The following is an 18,347-nucleotide window of genomic DNA, read 5'->3' on the forward strand; positions in this document are numbered from 1 at the left end:
ATAAATACGTTCTGGTGGTAATCGATACCTTTACCAAATGGGTAGAGGCATTCCCCTCAAGAACAAATACAGCTAAGACAGCTGCAAAAATCCTGACCCACCACATCTTCATGAGATGGGGTTTACCCAGAAGTATTGATTCGGACCAGGGATCTCACTTCACAGGACGTGTCATGAAGAACGTCCTGACCATATTCGGCATCAAACAAAATTTTCATATTGCGTATCACCCACAGTCCAGCGGGATTGTAGAGCGTATGAATCGGACCCTAAAATCCACACTTAGAAAAATGGTTCAAGAGAACAACTGAACATGGGATTCAGTGCTCCCATTTGCACTCATGTTTATCAGAAATACAGTTTCAACTTCCACAGGTTTCACCCCACACACACTCATGACCGGACGCCCTATGAAAGGTACAGAATTCCTTTTAGGACTGGACATGACTAGCCCCGAAGTGACGGCCCTCACACATGAAAAGGCAGTTAAAGACCTAGTTGAAACTGTGAGGTCTGCACAGATTGCAGCCGCAGTTCAACTAGGAAAACGGCGCAGACAAAGCACAGCCTGCTTTAACAAGAACGTACACCCCACAGAATTCCAGGTTGGGCAACAGGTATCTGTATATAACCCCAGCAGTTTTTTGGCACCAAAATATTCCGGCCCATATTCAATTTCGGACAAAATTAGCCCCTCAGTTTACAGGATAAAATACCCCAATGGAAAGACCGCGTGGTTCCATATTAACCAGCTAAAGGCATATGGAACACAGTCTAACCATGCACACCATGTCCTGCTAGACGCAGCAGAACACCTCGCCCCGCCCACTAGAGACACGTTTCCACCATCCCCCTCACAGACCAGTTCTTCATCGGACTCGCCCACGACTCCGCCCACTGACCACACCAGACCACGCCCCGAAACGCCCACAAGCCCCGACCACCCCGACAATACCCATTCAGTTTTAGACCCACTACTTTGGCACAGGGATAATTCGTACAGACTTGTCCGTAATGACGAAAGTGACCCCCGGTCACATAATTACAAAATTGCATGCCTGATCCACACAAGGGTGTGGGATCCGGGAGAGCAGGACGACACGGTGTCTGAATCCCGATACGGCAACCCCTTTGTGACCCTGTTCACAGAGGCAGAGGAAAAGTGAGGTGTCCAGATGATGTAAAATAGGAACCGCTTGAGGGAAGCGATCTCCTTTCTGATGGAACCTGCATGTATGTTTTGTTTGTGAGTTTTAATGTTATTGGCTCAGTTGGAGGTTGGACACCTTCTTTTCAGCTGAAAAGATTGTGACCACCTCGCACGCACTTTAGCTTGTCCGCCGATACCTTTGAGAACTTCAGTTGTATCCTCTGGTGAACCGACACGGTTCACGACTTGTTCCCTGTTTTTTTTTCAGATGTTGGAGCATCTTGGCTCCTCCCTTGTTTTTAGGTGCCCCTCTATTCGGTGAATAGAGGCTGCAAACCCACGGTAAACAGATTCTTGCCCGTTTAATCCAGGTTACTCAGGCAGTGGACAAACGGCACTGAGGACCCGCCCTGTCTGAGAACCCACTTTGGTCAGCCAAGCTCGGGTATGGCACAACACGCCTTACCCGGGGATCCCATTCAAATCGTACCCGTAGCGGCCCATACGCAACCCATTCGACCTTTTGTTTCAAATTTGTTTTCATTTTTCGTTAGGTAGCCCTTAGGCCGCCATCCCACATGCTATTTACATCCAGGAACATTCGGATGATAAATTAGCAAAGCCTGCGAGACGGCTCGCAGGAGGAAAGTTGTTAGGTGTACTCTGTTCCTAAAATTCGCTTTTGAAAAAAAAAATGAGGGGAGTCACAGGGTGTGACTTGGCAAGTCATTTTAATGGGTCAATTGGAATTAGAGGACAGATACACTAACAAGTACGGATATTAAACTGTGTATTGACAGATACTGTGCTTGATCCCATAGCTTTCGAAGGACGAAAGAGGGTTCACAGCAAGGATCGGCCATACAGGAGGAAGAGAAAGAGAACGAAGAGAAGACCATGATGGAAGCCTACCTATTACTGTTAAATGTTATATTTGTATGTGTGGAAGCGAGTCACGTTTCCCCCACAACCCCCGCCGTCAATGTTTCCCTCACACCAACTCCCCCGTGCTCAGCTCTGATCAGTGAAGTTCAGACCTGGTGCACAAAATTTATGACATGGTACTCCATGTCATACGTGATTGAATCACTGCTAGTGATTGCAATCCTCTGCATAATTGTACAGACCCTCAGGTTGAGGAAGTGGAAAAGGAGAGCCTCCCGTTCCTGCCCCTCAACCGTCTATGGAGTTCGATCCCCTATTTTTCGGTTTCACCAATCCCCCTTGCCCCTTGATGAATAAAGCACTGTGTTAATAAAGGATACCCATGTATTATATTGCCCTGAACTCGACTGCCGAGTCAGGAAGCGATATGTAATGTGGTGTGAATGGATAAGGTTTTTTAGACTGTAATAAAATGTTTGAAGTAAGGATAAGGATAATAGTTGTGATAGGTAGAGGTTCCCGGTTTTGGTAATGCATGTCCTCTTTGACATAGCGCCAAGTAGAGATGTCAGATTAAAAAAAAATTTCTTCCCATAGTCAAGGACAGAGTAGACGCCCTAAACTTGCCGAGGTCAGGGAACACAAAGAGGGCACCCAGAAGCACTCGAAGCAACGTGCATAGGTGATCCTTCACAATTTTATTGTGAGGATCACAAGGAGGGAATGTAGCCACCTAAGATGGACACTGGGCTACCAAAATGGAGAACTGCTAAGGCTGTAGGGAGAAAACAGTTTTAGCCAGGACAAGCAGTTTGCAAAAGGCTAATTAGCATTCTGCACGTATCGAAACCAGTTTATGGCCAGGTGCAAGATCTCAACCAAAGGTGTAAATAGCAAAACGCTTTGCATAGTAATGAGGCGATCCAGATCTGGGCCCACATAATAGAAACATTTGAGTTTGAATGGATACTTTGAGTGGACGCCCAGACGAAACGGCACCAGAAGTATCCATCACAAAAGACCCTAGAGACCGCCCCACCCATCGAGAAGAAACCCTCAGATTGGGGGATTTGTAAGATATCGATTGGGAAATGACCCAATCGATACATGGCAGGTAAAGGCCCGCCCCGAAGAGGCACGGACATTGGGGGACCTATAAAGGTAGACCCAGCACATGGTTCTGTCTGTTTTTGTGCTCCGGCTTGGACTGCTGTTCTGACTCCGACTCCAGATCCTGTCTTTCATCACCGGCCGTTGAGCACCAGCCATCGTTCAGTAAGTGCCAAACGACGCTCGCTACGTGACCCCGGCATTACCTATACCCTAGCCGACTATTAGAGAACAGAAGGTGCAGTCCGGAAAGGAACAAAGGCCTTGTCCCCTGACCTTGCTGGTTCCTACTTAGATAAGTATTTAGTCGTTTAAATAGTAGAAATAAGTATTAGTCTTTAGCGTATGCATGCGTATTTATTATATTTGTATAATAAATATCAATCGTTTGAACCTACTAATCGGTGTATAGTTTTATTACTTTGAACCTGACCTTGAAATACTTGTGAGGTGTCTAAATACGGCACCTGGCGACTCCGAGCTGAAAATACATACACAGAGCTGTAGTAGTTTTAAGCACACGGCCTTTAAACGGAGGCGTGTTAATACACTCCAATAAACGCGTAATACACTCAAATAAAACGTGCAACATGACCAACACTGCTACCCCTCGAGCCCTTCCATCAAATACAGAGTGAAACACTTGGCTAACCCAACCCTTTTTAAGTCTCACCTGGTCCTTCACCCTCAAGTGAGCCACCTGCAGCATTGCCACATCGTTTTTCAGACTTTTAAGATGCACAAGCACCCTTGACCAGACCTCCTAGCCCTCTCACGTTCCACGTAACTATCCTTACTGGGGGTGTCTTACACCCCCCCTCCCCCCCCCTTCTTATCCACCATCAACACACCGCCGGGCCCTGCCCCATAAGCCGGACCCCGCCCCTGTCCATTGTTAACACCGAAGCCCCTTCCCCCCCTCCCGAAAACCCCCCCTACCTTTCCCCCAGAAACAACATCCCCCAGCATCCAACCCTTCCTCCCCCCCCTCTCGCTCGCCTCTTAGGCCCATTGACGCCTGCTACCCAGGCTCCAATGTCCGCAACCCTCCTCTCCTCTCACCTCGGTTCACTAGCTGACAGACTTAACTAGCTAGTGCGGGTGGCTCTCTCCCCCCCTCCCCCCCTCCCCCCCCCCCCCCCCCCCCCGCCAAGACATATCCTCCACTTCCACCCAGTCCCAGAGAAAAAAAAAACCAAACCCAACAATTCAACCCATACAATTCACTAACATAAGATGTAACCATCGCAACACAGAGCGCCCATCAACCCACCATTAACTTAAATTCTATAACAATACAAAAAGTAGATTACAATACAAATCCGTAAAAAGAAAGTTATAACATTGATACATTTTCCGGCTGTTCAAATACAGTCCACAGTCTCTCTTCCAGCTCCGCTCTTCATGTCTGTCCCAAGCCTTCTGCCTTCATGAACGCCTCAGCCGCATCCGCTGTCTCAAAATAAAAGTCTTTGTCGTTATACGTTACCCTCAACCTCGCTGGGTACACCATACCAAACCTTCTTATACAACGTCGCCTTCACTCGCCCAAACGCCGCTCGTCTTTTTGCCAACTCCACCGTCAAGTCCTGGTAGATCCGGACCGTAGTACCATCCCATAGTATCTCCCGCTTCTGCTTCACCCAGTTCAACACCTTCTCCTTCACGCAAAACTTATGGAAGCAGATAATTACTGCCCTTGGCGGCTCGTTCACTTTGGGCTTCGGCCTTAATGACCGATGGGCTCGGTCTAGTTCGTACTGGGAGGGGCTCTCACCCTCCCCCATCAGCTCTGCCAACTTCTTAGCTAAGTATTGTGTTGGCCTTGGGCCCTCTGTCCCTTCGGGCAAGCCCACAATTCTCAAATGATGCCGCCTTGAGCGGTTTTCCAAGTCTTCCAGCTTTGCTTGGAGACCTCTATTAATCTCCACAGCCCTCCGCAACTCATCTCCCATCGAGGTGACCTGGTCGCTGTGTCGTGACATGGCTTCCTCCACTTCTTTCACCTTCTCGCCCTGCTCTCACACCTCGACCAATGCCTTTGCCACCGCCACCTTCAACGGGGCAATTATCGGGGTGATTGCCTCCTCCACCAGTAACTTCAATGCGGCCGCTGTCTCCTTTTTCCAGGCCTCCATGTGCCTCGCAAACTGTTTTTCCAGCTCCCCCGCCATCACCTCGGTCATCTTCTCCACCGTAAATAGTGCGGCCCCGCTTTGCAGTTCGGCTTCCGCCATCCTATCACCACTTTTATTTGTCTTCTCCTTCAGCGGCGACCCCACGTTTCCTCCTTTCTTCGACGCTGCTTTTCGCATCTTTTAGCAGCTTATTGTTTTTCACTTTCTTTCTTTTCTCTTCTCTCTCTCCTTCCACCCTTCTGTCCTTCATCAATCTGAATTATTCTTTTTTTTTTTTAAAGACAATGGGGAGGGAAAAAAAAACTTCATCAAACTTCTTTAAATCTTCCAGCTCTCTTCCTTTCCCCTCTGTACTCATCCAGAACTCCCCTGGGATCAGGTTCCAGCCTTCTTTCTTCCTCCTAGGTGGGAGCCATCCGTCGTGGGACACCGCTCTTACATGGTCCTGGACTCAGGCCTGCCGCCTAGGCCTCCTTGTAGCTCCGCCCCCGCTGCTCTGGCCCCGGCCGCGCTGGGCCCAGGACCTCAGCCCCCGCCGCCCCAACACCCACGCGGGGTTCTTCACCGGTTTTTAAACCGGCCTCGCTACCTGCTCGCGACAGCCCTAAAGGCCGAAGGCGTCGAAACTCGGGGATTTCCCCAGAATCGCCGCGACTTGCGGCCACCGGCGGGAGCTCTTCGCGCTGCAGCCGCCCTGCGCGCCCACGCCACTGGAAGTCCCCACTGACGCTCTTCTGTTACCGCATCCAAGTAACCATTAGTGGCCCTGGGGAGTGAATGCTATTTCACTGTGGAAGTATTGTAGTGGTGGCCTACTCAAGCCCACATCTAACAAATACAAAGGCACATCAGGCGTTGACAAGTAGTAATTAGGTCCATCTGTTGCAAAGGTAGTGGACTCACCAACATTAAGGGCATTCAAATGGTCAATGGATAAACATATGGATGATAAGGGAATAGTGTAGATGGGCTTTAGAGGGGTTTCACAGGTCGGAGCAACATCGAGGGCCGAAGGGCCTGTACTGCGCTGTAATGTTCAATGTTCTATCTGATTTTCTCATTCCTAACCTCAGGTAGGAGACATTTTGAGTACCTTTAACGTCAAAGCCACTTAACAGCAGAGGGTCTGAACCAGATACCTGCGTGATCTGTACTCACTGGATGAATGGAATGAGCCATTGAGCAGCATGTTCTTCTCAGCTTTCAATGCAAGTATAGCTTCCCTTTCATACAAAATCTATTGAATTTGATTTACCTCCACATTTTAAAAGAAGGCAGGAAGGCATACGGAACCAAACATTGCTTTGCTGTTATTCCCTGATTAAACAGTAAGGGGAATTTTAGAGATGTTCAAAATTAGTGAAGCTTTGATAGATTTTAACCTGGGAGAAACTATTTCTGTTGGCAACAGAGTCTAACCAGAGAGGACAAATTTAGGAAAATTGGCAGACGGACCAAGAGAGCAGGATAATTTTAATTTTATGAACACAGTGGGCTGCTATGATCAAGGAATGCATTACTTGGGAGCAAGCAGGTTAAATAGTAATTTTCCCAAATGGAATTAGATATTATACCAGAAAAGAAACATTTTCAGGCCGATGGAGAAAGGGCAAGATGGAATTCATTGGATAGCTCTTTCAATGGCTAAAATTGGCAAAGAACAAAGTTTTCCTCAGGAAACTAAGGAATTTCGGCATGTCCACACTGACTCTTACCACCTTTTACAGATGCACCATAGAAAGCATCCAATCTGGCTGCAGCACAGCCTGGCATGGGAACTGCTCAGTCCAAGACCACAAGAAACTTCAGAGAGTCGTGAACACCACCCAATCCATTACATGAACCCGCATCCCATCCATTGACTCTATCTACACCTCCCACTGCCTGGGGAAAGTGGGCAGCATAATCAAAGACCCCTCCCACCAGGCTTACTCATTCTACCAACTTCTTCCATTGGATAGGAGATACAAAAGTCTGAGAACACACACAAACAGATTCAAAAACAGCTTCTTCCCCGCTGTTACCAGACTCCTAAACGACCCTCTTATGGACTGGCCTGATTAATACACCCGATGCCAGTGTCTATGTATTTACATTGTGTACCTTGTGTTGCCCTATTATGTATTTTATTTTCATGTACTAAATGATCTGTTGGAGCTGCTTACAGAATAATACTTTTCACTGTACCTTAGTACACGTGACAATAAACAAACAAAATAGATGGTTTCCACTGTAAACATGGATATTGGAACTTATGAAAATAGTTGACAGGAAGACCATAGAAGCAAGATTTTATATTTTATAAATAACTACAAGATGGAAGTTTTCGATATGATAATCCTTTTCACTGTTATCACAAGGTAAATGTTCAACAATAGTAAAAACACAAATAGCCCACCTCTAATTTATCAATCTTTTTGTACAATTGCTTCATTTCATCTGCTTTTGCATGGATTTCAGGAATATTTTCATTCATTATCTGAGACGAATCATTTCGAATCTACAGCAGAAAATAGCATTTTAATCCATCTATTGTACTGCAAAATCTGCATTCCTAAAGCCTTATTGGAGAATTGTAAACATTCCACTCCTATTCAAAAAAGGTGCCAGCTTTAACCGGCCCTGCCCGCCACCAGGATTGTCCACTCCGACCTTTGGCTGGACACCAAATGGTCTGTGGACGGATCCCATCACAAAACTACAGAACAATCATCTTAACTTGGGTGGTGGGAAAGCTTTCGGACCTGATAATCCACAAGTGGATTAATTAGGGAAAGCCAGTATGGATTTGTTTAAAGCAAATCATGTTTAACTAACTTGATTGAGCTTTTTTAATGAGATAACAGAGATGGTTGATGAGGGTACGGTGGTTATATGTGGTGAATATAGACTTCCAAAAGGCATTTGATAAAGAATAGACTTGCCAGCAATGTTGAAGTCAATAGATTAAAAGGGAAAGTGGCAGCATGCATATGCAGTTGGCTGAGTGACAGGAAACAGTTGTGGTGAATGGTTGTCTTTCAGGCTGGAGAAAGGTATATAGTGGGGTCCCCCAAGATATTCGAACCAATGCTTTTCTTGATCAGTGCAGGGCACAATTTCAAAATTTGCAGAGGAATCAAAACTTAGAAGCATTGTGAACTGTGAGGAGGATAGTGATAGATTTTAAAACACTGGTGGAACAGGTGGACATGTGGTAGATGAGATCTAATGCAGAGAATTGTGAAGTTCTCTATTTTGGTAGGAAGACCAAGGAGAAGCAATATAAAATAAAAGACACAAACGGAAGCAGAGACACCCTGGGGGTATGTGTGCACAATTCATTGAAGGTAGCAGCGAAGACAGCAGAGTAGGTTAAGAAAGCAGCTAAAAGGCATTGGGAATCCTGGCCTTTATAGGGTCCTACAGTACAATAGTATGAAGTTATAAAGAAACTGAAAAACTCTTCTTTATGCTCAACCTGGAGAATTGTGCCTAATTCTGGTCACTGCACTTTCAGCAAAGATTTGAAGGCTTTAGAGAAGGCACAGAAAATACATTGAAGACTGGATCCCAGGATGTGGGACTGCAGTTACACGGGTAGATTGGAGAAGCAGGGGTTGTTTTCAATTGAGAAGAGAACATTGTTTGAGGTGTTCAAAATCATTTCAGAGTAGATAGGAAAGTTGTTTCCATTCCCAGAAGGGTCAAGACCGGAGAACATTGGTAAAAGAACCCGCTGCAACCTGAAGAAAAATGTATTTATTTTTTTACATAACAGGTGCTTAGGCTTTAGAATGCGCTGTCTGAATTAGTGGAGGAAAATACGGTTTTCGAAAGGGAATTGGATTAGTACTTGAACAGAAAATATTTTTAGGGCTATGGGGAAGGCAGGGGTGTGGGACTAGCTGAGTTGCTCTTGCCAAGAGCTGGTGCAGGCACGATGGGCCAAATGACCTTCTTCTATAACCATTATATGTTCTCTAAGTTGCACTCTTGATTTAGCAACTTGGTACATCAATATTCTGCAGCAGGAACATACAACTGTTAACTCCTGCTTTTGGACATTAATACCGGTCAAACTGCTCAGCAATGCCTGCCTTGATTCCATCTATCTCAGTTGGAATTTTAAATCAGTTCATATTTGGACAACTAGGTGAATGTTGCCCAGGAGTGAGGAATTCCCTCTTGAAGAATACCAAACAGTCCAACTCACCCAACTTTAAAAACTCACTCTAATTCTGTTCCAGGAGAAGTCATCGATATATGCCATAAAGAAACCTACAGGAAGTACTTATACCCCCCCCTTGACCTGGTATGTTCAACAAGAACATGATCCTTATGAAAGGAGAATATAGAGAGGGCAGAAAACAAAGATGCTGAAACTACTACTTACCATGTCCAACATCCCACAGAATTCATCCACTCTAGTAAGCATTGCTTCTAAACTTTGTTCCAATTGTTGAATCTGTCACACAAGCAAAGACTGATGAAGTAGGAGCCTCACAGTTATTGAAAAGCACCATCTTACTTTCAATACAGCGTCTTACAGCAGGTTAAAAACACTTCTTGGGGCGGGAGGGGTTGATGGCACACCAAGGGGATGCTCTTGGTGGAGTGGGGGTTAGGCAACCAAGGGAGGGGGTGGAGAAACCAAAACTGGGGGGAGCTGATGGGGGATTTAAAAAAAGAGAAACCAAAAAAAAGGGGGTGGGGTGGGGTGGGGGAAAGAGACGAGCAAAAGGCAGGGACACTTACATTTTAACTCTGCTTTTCATGATTAAACATGAGAAATAGAACAGGAATTGGCCATTCAGCCCCTCCAGCCTGCTTCACCTTCAATAAGATCATGGCTTTTGGTCTCAACTCCACTTTTCTGTCTGCCCCTCCATAACCCTCAACTTCTTTATCAATCGAAAACCTGTCTAACTCGGCCTAGACTAAATCCAATGATTTGCATTGCTTTCTGGGAAAGAAATTGCCAAACAATAATACTCAGAAGAAATTCCACCTCTTCTCCATCTTGAGACTGCTTATTTTGAAATTCTGCCCCGTAGAATCCTGCATGAGCAAACATTTGCTCACCATCTACCCTGTAAAGCTCAGAATCTTTAATGTTAAGATGACCTCTCATTCTTCTGAACTTTGATGAGTATCTGCTCAACATTTCCACAGAAATCAGCCTCGTGAATCGTTCTAAACTGCTTCCAATGCAAATATATCCCCTGCTTCAGCAAGTTGACCAAAACTGTGCACAGTACTCTGGGTATGTCAAAGCACTTTAAAACCAAATTACTTTGATGCATAATCAATGTTGTAATGTAGGAAACAAGCATTTTAACAATAATTATTATAATTCTTAAAGAATCACTATTAAATAACAATTAATAAATCAATCAAATTTGATTCTACTGATTCAGTATTAATAAATTATACAATATGTTAATAATATAGTCAAATAATTGATTGATCAGTAACATTTCAACAATAATATCTCATTTCAAGTTCATCTAATGGTGGTGCAGTTGGGTTAGTGTGAATTATTCTGATATTTGGTCCCATGCGTTTAGCGATTAGTTCTTTGATGCACTTAACACATTGGTATGTTATGTAAATGATGAATCCACCTACACAGGAGAAGAAGATTATTCTTACTGTGGACATTCCAGTGTGTCCCAACCACCCGCAAAGTTTATCACAGAGAAGGATAACTGGGGGTGTATCAAGTTTATTTTGTAGAGATCTATCATGCGGCTTTAGTGGCACTTGCGAACACTAAACCACAGTAGAAATTTGAGTTAACACTTCTCAGGTGCAAATAAGAATAGTTTTATTTGTCTATATTGATTACAATTGAGAAATGTAAAGTCTTATTCACTAATAAGTCCAGCTTGCAAAGGACTCAAGAGAAGCAATCTTGTAGACAATTAACTTTCAAATAATACAGAAATGATTTTCTTGCTTAACAGCTTGCATTTACTTCAAGAGTCAGAGTTGGAAAGTGAAAGTATGAAAGATAGAGAGACAGCGAGTAAGTCAGATCAAAGTATAGATGATTCAGGAATGGAAAATGGCCATACGATCTATCACGGTTATACTAAATCATATCTGTCTTCAGCCATCTAGCTACACCCCTATGTAATCCTAATTGGTTTGGGTTAGAATCAAATAAGTTTGATTTGATGGTTAGCTGTCTGTCTTTAATGTGCAACATTAACTTGAAATGTTAATGTTACAAGTTTCATAAATGAATTCTTGTATATGAATGCGATTCTGTGCCGTTATCGCAAGCTGCTTGAACTGGATTCTTGCTGAGGACCTTTAGGTTACTGTGCTGTTGTCATGGAGCCTGCCCTGTCCTTGGACACTGTCTTGAGAAATGTATTTATTAGCTTAGTGAGAAGTGTTATTTTTATCATGGTTTTTGTGTTTCTGTCAAATTGTTTGTCTTAATGTTGTACTGTCTTGAAATGAATTATGCTGTGTCATGCTGAATATGTGTTTTGAAATGACCCGAGGTTGCGAGTTTTAAAATGGGTATTTAATAGACTAGGGGCTTAATGCTAAATAGCTTTGTTTTACCTATCACTTTTACCTATAGAAAATAGCTGACTTCTAAAAGGAACCAACCTGCGCTGAGCAAATTAATTTATTTAAAGTAAATTTAGAGCATCCAATTATTGTTTTTTCCAATTAAGGGGCAATTTAGCGTGGTCAATCCACCTAACCTGCACATCCATATCTTTTGGGCTGTGGGGGTGAAACCTACACAGGAGAATGTGCAAACTCCACACAGATAGCGACCCAGGGCTGGGATCGAACCCGGAACCGCAGTGCAGTCTCAGCAAATTTATACAAATAGCAGATATAATGCCAACCACATAATTTGTTTTTTGTGTCAGTGATTGAGAGATAAATATGATCACCCGAGCAGGCAGAGTTTACCATCTCATGCGAAAGATGGCACCCCTGACTGTGCAATTCTCCCTCACTGCAGTCATGTGTCCGCCTTGACTTCTGTGCTGGACTCGGAGTGGGATTTGAAGCTGGGACTGTGTGACAGTGCCAAGCAGCTACACCTGAGCCACTGGTTACCCACAAAAGTGTCGAATAAGTACACACTAAAAAGAGATTAGGTCATTACAAGAGGGAAAACTGTAAAAAGGGGATTAGAACAGCAGAGGGAGTGTAGAAAATTACAAAAAAAGGACAATAAAAAAGGTTTTCCATAAATAAACTACAAAGATGATAAAGTAGGCATGGGGTCACTAAATTATGGAAACAAGCTTGTAATGGAAAGTGATAAGTGATTTTGCAAAGATACTAGATAACCACTTTGCTGCAGCGTTCACGGAGGGGTTAATGTTGAGATTTTAGACGAGAGTCTAAATGTTAATGCAGGCAATTAAAGAGAAGTGATAAACAAAAAAGATGCTAACATTTAAAATACAGAAATCACTGGATTTGCCTACCATAAACCACAATTGAAGCAGTCAATAAATTATTTCAAAAGAAAATTAGATAATTGCTCGAAAAAGTAGAATATTCACAAAATGGGGAGGGAGTGGAAGAAAAGGATTGGCTGTTGGAGGGAGCCAGCAGGGCACATTTAGGAGCCTGAATGTTATGAAAATGTTATGAAGTTGCTTCTGCATCATTGAGCAGCACATCTATATAGTGTGATTGATCACTCCATCGCACCCATAAACTGAAATCCAAACATTTCAAAGCATTTGGATGCCACAGTGCAGAATAAACTCGATCATTAGAACTCATTCCATGGGGCAGGGCAGCAGGTCCCAATTTGAAATATAGAAATTGCTGATTTTCCCACCTCTTCAGTTCAGTGAACTGTGTCTGGATCAACTAACATGACTGACAGAATAGAAAGACTGACAGCTGTGTTCATGTGCAAGTTCCAAAACAGATTCAGACTAAAGACGACAGGAAAAAGTTACAGCCAAGACCCACACAATTAAAATAGGAGTGTACAATAGATGCAATTAGGGCTGAACTGACAAGATTTGTAAGTCACATATTGGACACCTCTGCGATTCACCAGTCACTGTGATTTTCAAACATTGTGATGGGAGACCCTGTAAACATTGACACAACTCCACGAGTTAACAGACACCAAACTAAAAATGAAGCTCAAAACACCAACTTCTCTTCAGATACTTCACCGAATCATAATCGCATGAGTGTTTTGTGTTACTACTTAAAAGCCTAGCCTCTTGACCTGACTCTCCCCGATTTGCACCGACACCTTACCTAAAACCGTAACTTTCCTACAGCTTAGGGGAAGTGATTGCCGACAAGGCCCGCGGCTTCCCCGGGGCCCGAACAGCCAGCCCCCCGCCGGGCCCGCACAGCCAGCCCCGGGCCGGGCCCAGGCACTCACCTCCTCGCCGGCAGCAGCTGTTAAATAGCCCGAGTAGCAGTTGGCCGTGCGCCACAGCAGCGCCTCCTGCTCGCCCTCGGCACCAGCCTCGGCGACATCTTCTCCCGCCTGACAGCCACTCCCGTTCTCCTCCTCATTTTCCTCCTCCTGCCCGCTCGGGGCCCCGCGGGAACCCACAGCTTCACTCGATGCTCGGGGGCCCTCTTCCTCCATGGCCCGAGGTGAGCAGAGACCCAAACCGCCCTCTATCCAAGCCCCGCCCACATCCGGGAGCCAACTCGACCTCCAAGCCAGCAACTAGCCCCGCCCTCAACCTGGTCACCTTCCAGTCAAGGTACCTCCCCTAAACTCGCTCTGCCCATCAATCCGTCCTGGCCCCGCCCCAGTCCTGGCCCCACCCCCAGTCCTCGCCCCGTTCCCAAGTCCCGGCCCCGTTCCCAAGTCCTGGCCCGGTTCCCAGTCCCGGCCCCGCCCCCAGTCCTCGCCCCGTTCCCAAGTCCCGGCCCCGTTCCCAGTCCTGGCCCCGTTCCCAGTCCTGGCCCCGCCCCCAGTCCTCGCCCCTTTCCCAAGTCCCGGCCCCGCCCCCAATCCCCGCCCCGTTCCCAAGTCCTGACCCCGCCCCCAGTCCTCGCCCCGTTCCCAAGTCCCGGCCCCGCCCCGTTCCCAAGTCCTGACCCCGCCCCCAGTCCTCGCCCCATTCCCATGTCCCGGCCTCGCCCCATTCCCATGTCCCGGCCCCGCCCCTTCCCCAGACCTGGGTCCTGGCGCTGCCCTCTCAACTCTGCCCAGCATCTCTCCTTGCGCCCGGCTGAGTCCCGCCCGCGTATCCTGGCCCGCCCCTTTTCTATTGCTGCCTGGTTCCGCCCTTTACCCGGGGCCTGGCACCGCCCCCTTATCCAGGGCCTGACACCGCCCACCCGGGCAAAGCTCTACCAGAGAACCAAGAATGAGAGAATTTCACACAAAGTTGCCCAATGTGCATTTGCAAGGGGCATCAGCATATCTTCATGCAAAAGCAAGATCATGCAGTGGCTGTACATCTGAAATTAAAACACAAATGCCTGGAGATATTCAGAAGGTCAAACACATAGGTGGAAGGTTGGGGACGAATCTTCTGAGGAGTGGCAATCGCTGTTTAAATAGATTTGCAGTATGTTGGTGAATAAGAGTAGCGTAGGTAGACTGGCAGCTGGGTACCGGTGGGCAGGTGGTGTAGTCTAGTCAGGGAGGGAGGCCGAGGGATTGGGGCAGCTGGAGGGTCATGCGGAGTCAGAGAGCGAGAGGGAGTCAGAGCCGGATGGTCATGGGGGAGCAAGTTTCGAAGTGAAGGAGGGGGGGGGGGGGTCAGTTGTTTGTCCCAGGTGTAACATTTCCCCCCCCCCCCTTACCCCAGTCAGCCCAGCAAGCGTCCAGCCCCGCAGCCCACAGTCGCTCCTCTCACTTATAAGCCACACTCCGGTTTCACAATTTTTAAAAGCACAAGTGAACCGTGCCGTTGGGAACTCGGCCCATCGGAGGAGGAGAATCGCAGAGGCCCTGGAGAATACCGGATGTGCCTGCTAATGATATGCCAACGGTGTGTACTGAACGTACGTTCCAGTATGCATTGATGCTGTTGTCGATGTGACGGAGAATCGCAATTTGGAGTCAAATCGGCACCCTCCATGGTATTGGCATCAGAATCTATTCTCCACCCAATCGCATTTTGTGATTTTGGCATCCGCAAATAGAGAATCCTGCCCCCTCTCTTTATCTATTCTATCAAAACCTTTTGTAATCTTAAATTTCTCTAGCAGATAATTTCAGTCTTGTCCTTCTTAGAGTAAAGAGACCCAACTGACCAATCTTCCTGAAAAAATAGAATCGGTCAGTTCTGGTATCATTCTCCTGCTTCAGGTGCCATAATAGGGCATTGGCGACCATGGACTCCCATTGGATTGGTCCATGATGGTGCTTGACAAAGTGCTGCGGTGGTTTGCCGTTGCCTTCTGGAGTATGGTTGACCAGGAAACTCTCCCAATCTTACTTTCAGGTGTATTGGAAGGATTTGCAGGCTGATAAACAACCTGTTCAGCCACGTTATGAAAGCACCATCCATGGTTATCAAGTCCTGAAGTAGGATTTGAACCCAGAGTTTCTGGCTCACAGGTGGGAACACTACCCACTGCACCATGAAATCTCTGCATGGTGTCATTCCAGTGAAATATTTTTGCATGTTCTCCAGAGCCTCGGTGCCTTCTTTGAGAAGAAAGATCCAGAACTCTTCACAGTACTCCAGCTCTGGGCTAACTAAGGATTACTGCAAAATGAACACAACATCTCTGGTTTTCAGTTTTATTTGTCTAGGAATGAACACCAGAGCCATGCTTTCCTTTTTTTTTATAAATGTTTTTATTCAGTTTTCATATTTTACATTGAACAAATTACAAATTGTTAGGAGAGAAAAAAAAAAATTAACATACATATTTACAGGTAAGCATCTTCGTAGTAGTAACTGCGCCCCCCCCCCCCCCCCCCCCTCAACATGTTTATTTAGTTTGGTTTTGGGCCTTAGCTAGCCATCGAACCCCCGTAACGAACCTGTAGCCCCCCCCCCCCCCCCCCCCCCCCCCCCCCCCTCCCGCTACCTTCCCCCGACTATTCTTCCTCTTGTACATTGGCCACAAATAGGTCCCGGAACAGTTGCATGAATGGCTCCCACGTTCTGTGGAAGCTGTCGTCCGACCCTCGGATGGCAAATTTGATTTTCTCCATTTGGAGAGATTCCGAGAGATCGGACAGCCAGTCCGCAGCTCTGGGCGGTGCTGCTGACCGCCAGCCAAACAGGATTCTACGGCGGGCGATCAGGGAGGCAAAGGCAAGGGCGTCCGCCCTCCTCCCCAGGAATAGATCTGGCTGTTCTGAAACCCCGAAGACCGCCACTATCGGGCATGGCTCCACCCTCACTCCCACCACTTTGGACATAACCTCGAAGAAGGCTGTCCAGTACTCCACGAGTCTGGGGCAAGACCAGAACATGTGGGCGTGGTTGGCCGGGCCTCTTTGGCACCGTTCACATCTGTCTTCCACCTCCGGGAAGAACCTACTCATACGGGTTCTTGTTAAGTGGGCTCTATGTACCACTTTTAGTTGCGTCAGGCTGAGCCTTGCGCACGTGGAGGTGGAGTTGACCCTATGCAGTGCTTCGCTCCAGAGTCCCCACCCTATCTCCATCCCCAGGTCGTCCTCCCATTTCCTCCTTGTTGCGTCCAGTACGGTGTCGTCCCTATCTACCAGTCGGTCATACATGTCACTACAGTTCCCTTTCTCTAGGATACTTGCGTCCAGTAGGTCTTCCAGTAGTGTCTGTCGTGGCGGTTGTGGGTACGTCCTTGTCTCCTTTCGTAGGAAGTTTTTGAGCTGCAGGTACCGTAGCTCGTTCCCCCCAGCTAGCTGGAATTTCTCTGTCAGTTCGTCCAGTGTTGCGATCCTGTCGTCCGTGTATAGGTCCCTGACTGTCAGTGTCCCCCCGTCCTGTCTCCACCTTTTGAAGGTGGCGTCAGTCAGTGCTGGTGTGAACCTATGGTTGTTGCAGATGGGAGCCCTGTTCGACATTTTGGTCAGGCCAAGTTGCTGCCGCAGTTGGTTCCAGGATTGGAGGGTGGCTGTCACCACTGGGCTGCTGGAGTGTTTTTTGGGTGGGGATGGGAGTGCTGCCGTGGCGAGGGCCCGGAGGGAGGTTCCCATGCAGGAGGCCTCCTCCGCACGCACCCACTCAGCTTCTGGCTCCTGGATCCATCCCCTTACTCGCTCGGCTGTTGCTGCCCAGTGGTAGAATTGTAGATTCGGGAGGGCTAACCCTCCCCTGGTTTTTGTTTTTTGTAAGACCTTCTTTGGGATCCTAGCATTTTTACCCCCCCATACGAACGCCATGATGAGTTTGTCCAGCGCTTTGAAAAAGGCCTTGGGGATGTAGATCGGAATGGATCTAAACAGGAAGAGGAACCTGGGCAGTACGTTCATTTTGATCGTCTGAACTCTCCCCGCGAGGGAGAGCGGAAGTGTGTTCCATCTTTGCAGGTCCTTTTTAACTTCCTCCGTCAGGCTGGTGAGGTTCCATTTGTGGATCCCTTTCCAGTCATGGGCTATTTGGATCCCCAGGTAGCGGAATTTATGATGCTTTCCTTTTTTAACCAGTATTGCCATTTTTATTGACAAGGATGGCTGCCCCCAACTTCCTCTGGTGCTTAATCCCATACAGGCGCTTATTTAGACTGCTGATGGACAGTGGATGGATTCCACATGGGCTGGTCCTGGATGTATGATATTGTATTGTGACTTCTGACAATATGCAAATCAGATCCACCATGTCCATGCATCTGCCCATGACTTGAGTCAGCGGGGAAGTGTTGCTGATGTGGTTTTCCGCTCTCCATCTATCCTTAATCATTCCAGTTGTGTCAACAATGGGTCTTCCTGGGTCAGTCTGGGATCCACCAGCTTGACACCCATTACATTTGCCATGTTTGGTCTTAACAGTTGGGGTGTTGACTGACACATATTGATTGAACCCGTGGACACAATCTTCCTGGCCCTGGGGATGTGGTCTTGAAGAGTTGAGTTCGGTGGAAGGGTGACAGCGAAAAGGGTGGAGGAACTGGGGTCATTACTTGAGGAGGGGGTGTGGAGTGAGGCGCTGCGGAGT

General features: G+C 46.9%; 1 protein-coding gene across 2 annotated transcripts in view; it reads right to left on the bottom strand.

Moving 5' to 3' along the window:
• The window catches only part of bloc1s4 (biogenesis of lysosomal organelles complex-1, subunit 4, cappuccino), a 28,691-nt gene extending 14,722 nt beyond the window's left edge, over positions 1–13,969 (bottom strand). Inside the window, exons 1-3 of one of the 2 annotated variants that reach the window (XM_038797010.1) lie at positions 13,664–13,966; positions 9,659–9,730; positions 7,682–7,783 (exon numbers count right to left, since the gene is read on the bottom strand). In XM_038797010.1, the coding sequence (XP_038652938.1) occupies positions 7,682–7,783; positions 9,659–9,730; positions 13,664–13,876 (387 nt within the window). In that variant the 5' untranslated portion in view covers positions 13,877–13,966. Of the gene's footprint in view, positions 1–7,681; positions 7,784–9,658; positions 9,731–13,663 lie in introns of both variants that reach the window. The other variant, XM_038797011.1, reaches the window with a different exon arrangement.
• Between the last annotated feature and the right edge of the window lie 4,378 nt (positions 13,970–18,347).

Source organism: Scyliorhinus canicula, chromosome 5, assembly GCF_902713615.1.
Source record: "Scyliorhinus canicula chromosome 5, sScyCan1.1, whole genome shotgun sequence".
In the NCBI taxonomy this organism is placed as follows: Eukaryota; Metazoa; Chordata; class Chondrichthyes; order Carcharhiniformes; family Scyliorhinidae; genus Scyliorhinus; species Scyliorhinus canicula.